The following is a 9,594-nucleotide window of genomic DNA, read 5'->3' as shown; positions in this document are numbered from 1 at the left end:
TCCTGAGATACCCAATTTTTCCTGCGCATATTAAATTGCAATGCTTTTATATGACATGAAAGCATGAAGAGGGCTTTCCTCACGATCAATTTCCGACTATCAGATTATTTCTAATACATAGAAAATTCTCCCGTTATCTAAATCAGCCGAACATCCCTTTTGGGAAAAAAAAACAACAATCCTATAAAAATGAATTAACCTAAATTATCAAAGAACCCGTTTGCCTCGAAAATTTTATGATACTTTACTCCTCAATATAGAGTTCATAAATCTGGGTAAAAATATATCTGATACACCTTGAAGCAGATTTCACAAGTCTGAGTCAAAAATAAGTATGATATTTTTCTGTTGGTTATTCTTGAATTTGCATGTATTATCTCTGATGGAAAACAACAGGCATATTGTAGTTAGTTGACACGTAGATGGCTGCATCAGTTTCATGAAATACCAAAAATTTGCCGTGCATGAAAAGCGCTTTCCTCAAGGGAGTGTATAGTTTTCAAGCGATTGTTATTGTTGGCACCCTCGGCATGATCGTCGGAACTGCTTTTATTTGAAGAAACCCGCCAAACCTTAATGTCATGATCCAGGCTTCCGCTGTAGACGTGGCATCCCCTCACAGTGTCTAAAGACACCGCGATGGACTTAACAGGTCCTCTGTGACCTTCTAAAACCGCCAAACAGTAATGCGTGTTTCCTTCTCCCCTTTTCCACACTCTAATAGTCTTATCCGCTGATCCACTGCATAAAAATTCTGCAACACTCGCCAAGCATAGAATTGCACGCTTGTGGCCTCTCAAGGCGCCCGACACGGCCATGTGTCGCCCTCTCCCCTCCCTTTCCCAAACAATGATGGACCGATCACAAGCTCCAGAGTAGAGAATGGAGCCCTTGGGGCTCAGAGCCAATGCATTGATGGCAGATTTGTGCCTCTCCAGTGTAGCAACCAGAGAATGTTTTCTCTCGCCTGAGGCCTTTGCCCAGATTTTGATTCTGGAATCAGCAGATCCCGTGTAAACAAAACCGTCTGGTGAAACCACAAGCGCATTGATGGCATCGTCATGTGCGCGGAAAGACTCAACACACCTCAAATCGGATGGCCTCCAGATCTTTACCGTCCTGTCCCAAGAAGCAGAGTACAAAAATCCCTTTTTATCAATTGACAGAGCCGATATGGTGTCCACATGTTCGATCCAGAGAGCTTTCTTGTGCCTGCGCACTTGAACATACTTGTTAGACATTATGGCGTTCATTGCATAATCTTTCAGTGTCGGCATGGTAGCCACCAGCTTGTGTCTGGACGGCTGCATATTCTCAGAGCGTTTCCAAACTCTGACTCTGTGATCTTGATGTGCGCTGTATATCCTATCACCAGAAACCAGAATACACTTAACAGCCCCTTCCCCGTGGCCAAACTTGCAGTGGTCATTGAGCTCGGGATGTCTCCATACTCGAATATCATTACCGGAGGACCCGCTGTAAAGGAGGTCGCCCTCCATTGCTAGGGAAAAAACGCACCCATCATGGCCTCTCAGTGTAGCTACACATCGACAAACGGTGCCGCGGTCGTTGGTCCCCAGAGACTCATCATCTCTGATCTCAAGAGAGGGGATTGAAGCAAGGCTGCTATGTGAACAAGCACTCGGCTGTGATTGAATGCTTAGCTGAGAAGAAATATTAAATTCTGATTGCAGGCTTGTCGAAGACCTTATACTGTATTCAGATTGTGAGCTGACCGGCGAGATAAGGCAACTCCCTTGGGATGCCGCTGCAAGATTGCCCTGAGATTTCATCATGATATCTTTTGAATCCCTCATGGCTGATGAGTCCTTGGTCTTCCCTGACGCCGAGCTTGCTCTTGCAAAGCATGAGGACAGATTCCGAAATTGAACATGTATACCCATTGAAATGCACACCGGGGGTGGATGGGATTCACTGTGTAACCTTCAACGTCAAGCAGCCAAACCCAATATCAGCCAGAGGTGGATGAGATTCAGCGTGTAACATTCAACGTCAAACAACCGAACCCGATACCCTGCGGAAAGCACGTCCGACCAAACCAGTTTACTTATTCTGACCGTGCTTTCCCTTGAATGGGTGAAACAAGCGGTGGGAGCTTGACCAAGGAAGCTTCATAGAAGAGGCGCCCACAGAAGATTGGATCCAGCGTGTATGTTGATAAGGTTCGAATATTTTACGCGTTGAATGATCAAAGGTCGATTCCTTTAAAATAATCCGGTTCAGGGTATGTCACATTCGTACCTTCCGAGACGAAACAAAATTTTAGCTGGGGCTACTTGTATGTGACAGCGACAGCGACTCTTCTCATGAATACTGGTCTGTTGCAACAACTTACGACAAGAAAGTTTATTAATTAATTTAAATTGGAAAAAAAACAAACCCATATAACCATAAAATGGCGTTAAAAGTCGATTTACTTCAAATCAACAACTGTTGATGAGCAATCCAGTCCATTGTAATCATATAAGTGAACTTAAAACTAAATTTTTAATAGGGCGCAGAGACGTTGACACAGTTGTTCCTATTTTTGTAACCAGAACTGGAAGGAGAAAATAGGAGAAACATTATTTTGGTATCCGTTTTGAGATTGATTGGTAAATTTATTTATATTAAAAATTTAAGAGGAATATTTTAAAAAGCAGAAAAATGATTAAACTTTAAATGTAGTTTGGAAAAATTTTGTCCTGATATCCAAACGAACTTGAAAACATAATAATTTAAGTATATATGACCTGTTGTATCTTGGCTAGAAGAGTAGGGACTTCATAGCTGACGTCTCGGATTTTGTTGAGTCATAAGTTTTTTGATATTCTGCGGTTTACAGGCTGTTGCACTTAGCCTAGGTTTATAGTGGTAGCCAGTTAGATTTGATCCTGAGTCTATTTAGGATAACTCTCACCAGTTACCAATTATCCTAGATTTAGAAAAAAACAATTCAAGTTCAAAAAACATGAAAAAAACATATTTAGGTTTTGGGTAACCTAGAAAACATATCAACTCAAGTTGAGAAAATAGGAGACTTATTTAGGCTTTTCGTAATCTAACTGTGTTCTATCTACAGACGAGTACGGCGAAAACATATATTTAGGATTATCTCAAATTTAACATTTTAAATGTATTAATATTAATGGTTATATTATAAAAAATAATATTGTTTTTTTTTAATTAAAATTATATTCATTTTGTTGATAGATATATTTTACATTTTAGTGTAATTTTTTTTTGTGATTAACTTAGAATTCACACATAATTTTTTATAAATAAAAACAAAATATTAACTAAATACAAAATAAATATAGATTATAATCAAAATTAAAAATTAATATTAGTTTTAATTAAAAACATTAAAAACATCAAAATCTCATTTTCATTATGATATTTTGTTACAGGTTTGATAAGGGATGTTATAGTTATATATTAAATTGAAAGATAATAATAATAAAATATAGTGTGGACTCAATTAAAAAAATATTAAATTAATTGAATTGTAATTTTGTTTTTATTAATAAAATTAAAAACAATTTCTTTTAGAAATTATTAATAATTTACATATCACATTAAAAATAATAATACATATTTATAACTATGATATTTTGTAATTTTATATTTAAATTTAATTAATAAATATATAATTATAATTAAGAATATATTTATGTAAAAGAGAGAAAAATAGATATAAAATTAAAATTATTTTTACCATATAAATTATTATTAATGATGAAGAATATTAATAATTGTGATATTTTAGAGCTTCATATTTAAATTTAATTAATAAAGATATAAAATATTATATTTATAATAATATGTTTTTATATACATATGAATAATAGATATTATGCATCTCATGTTAAAATTATAAAAATTATAAAAATGTGAAAAAAAAAATGCAAAAAATATATGTATATAACTATATGTATTATTAAGATTTTAATAAAATTAAAAATAATAATATTTCTATGTTTAAAGATGTGAATATATAATATAAATAGTATTATTAAAAATTCTTGTAAATCTAATAAAATATCTTGAGATGCAATTTTTCTTTTAATTTAAACTTTCAAAAAAATTAATATAGTTTTTCCTCAAATTTTAAACTCAAAAAAAAATTTGTATCTTGATAAATTTGATGCCTATTTAAATAAATCTTTTTAGTATTTTACATTATATCAAAAGAGAAATAATACTATTGGTTACTATAATTATTTAAAAGAAAACCAATAATATATATATAATTATAATTTGTTGTAAAATATTAATTAATATATTATAAAAATAATATTAAAAATTTTAAAAATTAAAAGCATATTTCAATTGATAATTTACAATTATTTATTATTGAATAATTAGTTTAAAATCAATTCTTTACTATTTTTAAAAACCAATTCCTTACTAACTCCTTTTGCTTAAACTGAAGTTCAAGTAAAAGATGCTAAAATTTATTCGCGACATGCACATTTACAGAGTTCACGATCCTTTTTTCTTATCCTACAAGTCACCCTCTAAGATACTTGGGTTTGACTAAGTTCCATCCCATTCATCCTAATTCTCTTGGAAGTTTGAGTATTTGATAATTCAATTTCCAAAACCTCTTTATATCATAGTTAAATGTGATTTCGGGAATTCAAACTAAGATAAGATGTTTTTTAAATCTACTTTATTTATTTCTAAAAATAAGTAATTAAAATCTTAATTATGTAATAAGTTTCAATTATTTTAAAACAATTTTATTTTTATTTATTTAGTTTATTTTTCTTTAAAATAAACAATTAAAAATTTAACCATCTAAGAAATTTCAATTATTTTTTAAAAATATATTTTTTAAAATAATTTTGAAAATCCAAACTGTATTTACAGGAGGTTTTTCTAGCCTACTTTGTTCCTATCTAAAACAAGCCAATGAATTTTTATCTAATCACTTTCAACTACTTTAATTTTTTTTAAATGGGAGAGTAAATTAAATCTATTATATAAAATCATTATAATGATTAAAATTTTAATATAAAATGAAATTTAAAATATTATTTTTAATTTAATTTTTAATATCGAAATTAACGAATTTAATATAAAAATGTATCATAATCATTACGGTTAAATAAAGGTGTTATAAAATAACGCTTAAACCAGAATGAAGTTTCTTTTTTTAACATTTAGGGTGTATGAATTATAAGTGTAAAATAGTGTATAAAAATGAAAATTTAAAAAAATATATATAACACTTTAGGATGGCTAAATACGAAAAGCTTGAAATTAAAATTAAATATATAATATATAGTAGCTATGTAATTATTTATGTATAATATAATATAATCAAAATTTATAAAAAGTTAATATTATTTTAAAATTAAAAGTAAATGTTTTTATAAAAAAATAAGGTTTTTTTTTTTTTTTTGGGAAGTTTGGTTATTTTAGGAAAATTAACTACTCTTTAGTTCTAAGTTTCAATGGTATGACTATGGAAACGTTGGTCTTAATTAAAAAATATGATATAAACGAAAATTTCTATAAAAGTTCTATGTAATTTGTTAATAACTTATAATTAATGCTTTATTTAAATATGTAATAGTTATTGTTGGGTTGCTACTTTGATTTTATTTTTTTTAGTAGTAGCAAGTGAAACTTGGGATATCAATGGGTCCATGGGTTGGTCCTCCTCATCCAAGATTATGGGGTTGTCAAGAGTTTCCCATATGATTTTATTTGGTTCACCTTTTGTCCTCCTTTTGAAATCGATTTTAAATTTTGAAATAGATTCCATATGCCCCTTGGCACATTATTCCAAATTCTCCTTGGAAGATTCGTAAATGCATGTTAAATATCATAATAGAGAGCTTGAGCCCTCTCTCTAGCCTTCAATGACCTTTGTTGTTTAGAACATTTCAACAACCCTATAAAACGTTGTATCTAGAGTTCACAAGTGAAGGGAAATTGATAACAAACCTTCCATTTTAGTTAAAATATGATATCGAATAAACCATTTATTTGTGATTTATTTTATTTTACACATATGCCATTAGTTGCTCTCCCTCCTCTGAGACTAGTTCATGGTATTGTTGCTCCACTACCCTGGAAAAACTTGCTACTCTCATGGAATTGGAGAGGCGTGGATGAAGAGGGGTGGCCCACCTAGTTGTGGCCCCAATTCTTGTTGCCCCATCAACTTTGTCCCTCACCTCTCAACATGGTATACCACAAGTGGTTAGACCTCACCAAAAATTCTTGAATCAAAACACACAAAGCCACTTGTGTGTGAAGATACTGCCTCTAGAAAAGGAGGGGAACAAAGTCTACAACCTTGATGAGTGGTGAACACCTTGAGCATCGATTTGTAAAAAATTGTAATCTTGTTCAACCCCTATGCCCCTTTGGTAAGGATTTCTCTCCTTACTACATGCTTCAAAGAAAATCCACTAATGAGCTAGTGGGGCAATTGACAGAGACTATAGATAAATATAACATTTCCTAGCTTGCTTATCACCCAACAAATAAACTTTCTACAATAATGGTGCCATCCTCTTGCCATTTTTGTGTTGAGATTCCTTGTCCAAAGTGTATATTCACTATTTTTCTTCATTTCCTTTCTCCTACAAATCTTATGAATGACAATGATCATAGCAAGGGTAAGGGTAGAGAGTTCTCTAGAAAAGGTTGTCATGGCTCATACAAATAGTCATCCAAAGGTAAGGGTGGACACCTTACCCCTACCCTCATCATTAAGCTACCTAAGTGAGTCTCATGCATCTTCTAGGTGTCATAACTAGATCAAGGTTCTATCAAATTACAAATCAATGGCATCCACTAGCCATCACCTATCCTCTATGTTCACCTTATGCAAGGAAAACCATGAAATATTAGTAAATAAATTTTAGAGATATAATTAATCTATGTAACTTTTTAACTAATTTTGGTTAAATTCATAAAAATGCAATTTTTTTAAATAAATAATGAGAGTATAATATTTACTATATATTTTTAATTATCATAATTTAATAATTTATGTATTTTTAAATAAAATTTTGGATGATGTTTTGAATTTTTTTAAATAAAAACAATATAAGAATGTGATATTTTCTATTTTTTTTAAATTGAAACTCTTCAAACTATATATATATATATATATATATATATATATATAGAGAGAGAGAGAGAGAGAGAGAGAGAGAGAATTTTGACTCAAATTATTATAAAAATATATTCATTATAATTTAACTTATCATGAAGAAGCTGAATTTGAGTGAAGATGATAACAACATTTCTCCATTCATATATATATATATATATATAAAATAAATTAGCATTCACTATTTATTATATAGCTGATATAATTATATATTTTAATAAAGAATGTGACTTAAAGTTTTTATTTGTTTTCATTTCTTCCAATAAAAATAAAAACAATCTAGTTCATTTTAGCTTTTGGTGAAAGTGGATTTCTAATTTCTTTGGCCAAATTTTTTCCTCCAATAAAAATAAAAACTAGCTCAGCCATATAAATTAAATGACTTTATAAATATGGATAGGCACCAATCCATAATAAGCATCCAAACACTTAATCATACATTTCATATTGCTAAAATTATAAAAATCATAAGAATTAACTTAATTATAATTTTATTTAAAATAATAATAATTATTATGAATGATAAAAATAATTAATATATAAGTACATTTCAAAAAAAAAAGTAAAAAAATGCTTAATTATAGAGATTCACCTCCACTTTATTACGGAGATACTTAATCCATAAATAAGCTTTGTTATAGTAATATGGCTTATCAATAACACATACTCAAAAAACACATAAAGCATTTTATGATTAACAAATAAAAAATAATATAATTATTTTACACCTAAATTTTAATCTTTAATTTATATATACTATTAAAATTATTCTAAAATTAAATTATTCTAAAATCATCCCGAAAGAATAAACATTCCAATAAGTATGATTTGAAAAAATATATAAAAATATCCTCTGCGAAGACCTCCACAGCCACAAGGTTTTTGCACTTTTATTTGGAAGTGCTGATACACCATCACATAGAGGCAGAATATATGCGGAAATAACACTGTTTGTTTGTTATTTAAAGAAAATGAAAAATGGATATCCATTAGGCCATCACTTAAAAGAAGACAACTTTGCAAGTCTCTACAAACAGTATCCTTCATTGTTGAAGGGTTAACGATCGCGTTGTGGCAGTTGTGTTGTTTCTGGGCATTTGGATTTTCGTCGTGAACTTTACTGAAACTCATTGAACCACAGTGCCGCCCTATCTGTTTTTGTGGCCTTCACGTGCACGCAACTAGATACCCAAGTCGCTAACATAAATGCCTATTGTCAGCGCACATCGGTCTGCGTGGCAACTCACCATTGTGACGGTGGCAACTCAACTCCTCCGCCTACGCGCTGTGAATATAACCAGTTATACTAAGGCTCTATATAGTAAAGGCTATAATTGCCTATGCATTAAAATTTTTAAAACAATATTCATAATTGACGGCGAAATTAAAATTTAAAATCAATTTAATTAAATTTCAATACAAACATTATGCTGACAATATATTCAAATTTCAATTATGTATCAAATTACTAGTATATCATCAACCCTAAATTGTGAATAGGGGATCCTAATCTACCTAATAAGAAAGTGCATGATAATGCCCTAGTCCTAATCTACACAATAAGAAAGTGCATGATAATGCCCTAGACAATATGAGTGTTCATGTCAATTCTCGGAAAAGCGAAAACACAAAGAAAAGCATGATTATCTTTAGGAATTCAATGATCACTTCAATTTCAAACTATGTATACCCCATGTTTTATGCATTACACTACAATTCATGGAATGTTTAATGTGCTTATACTAGTATGCATAATATATGGTCCAATTTATGAGGTCACATGATAGTGTCATCAGTGTTCCAATGTAGTTAGACCTTTATGTGATGTCATGAAATTTGTTTCTTCAAATTAATAAAAGATATAATAATAATTATTATTTTTTAAAATATAATGCATATTGTTTTAAAAATTAAAGCATATTTTGGATCTAAATAATTTATTTATTATTACATGAAATTTAGGTGGAGTGCGTTAGGTATTTGGCAACATTCTTGTCTATACTTTTGTAAGGTTAGAATAACTTTTCATATTCTTCAATTTCCTTATAATTTAATAGAATGATTTTGTTTAAGAATGATTTTGTTTAGGATATTATTTTAGTGTGTTTTTTTTGTTTTGTTTTTTTTTAATTAAAAAATTATATATTAAAATGTTTATTTAGACATTAAAGATAATGTATGGTGTTGATTTGGTGTCGAGTCTAGACATCTAGGATGTGTGTGCATTTCTAGGAACATGCATGTGTTCTTACAGGTGTACATTCCTGATGCCTCCTTGCCACTTTTGAGGCCATCATCTTTATGTGCTCACTCCATACAATTTCTTTTTTAACCCACACACAAGGTCCTTTTTACCAGCTACTTCGAACTCTTGTGGTTGTTATATGCAATGTCACATAGTTTGGGTTCAAGTTCGAGTTCGACAATGATTAGGTTCGGTTTGAGTTCGAATTTTT

At 30.4% G+C, this 9,594-nt stretch overlaps 1 protein-coding gene across 1 annotated transcript; it reads right to left on the bottom strand.

The window, feature by feature from the left end:
- Positions 1-270: 270 nt before the first annotated feature.
- LOC149207211 (protein JINGUBANG-like) lies at positions 271-2,083 on the bottom strand. The gene has a single exon (XM_089393862.1). The coding sequence runs from the start codon at positions 1,902-1,904 to the stop codon at positions 438-440; it is 1,467 nt and encodes a 488-aa protein (XP_089249988.1). The 5' UTR covers positions 1,905-2,083; the 3' UTR covers positions 271-437.
- Positions 2,084-9,594: the final 7,511 nt, after the last annotated feature.

Source organism: Pinus tabuliformis, chromosome 1_2 (genome assembly GCF_031772625.1).
Source record: "Pinus tabuliformis cultivar Carrire ecotype Pingquan chromosome 1_2, CPIR1, whole genome shotgun sequence".
Taxonomy (NCBI): Eukaryota; Viridiplantae; Streptophyta; class Pinopsida; order Pinales; family Pinaceae; genus Pinus; species Pinus tabuliformis.
This window is presented reverse-complemented; position numbering and strand designations above follow the sequence as displayed.

Bases quoted from the DNA above. Each gene is read 5' to 3' on its own strand.
- LOC149207211 (XM_089393862.1), bottom strand. From the start codon at position 1,904: ATGGGTATACATGTTCAATTTCGGAATCTGTCCTCATGCTTTGCAAGA.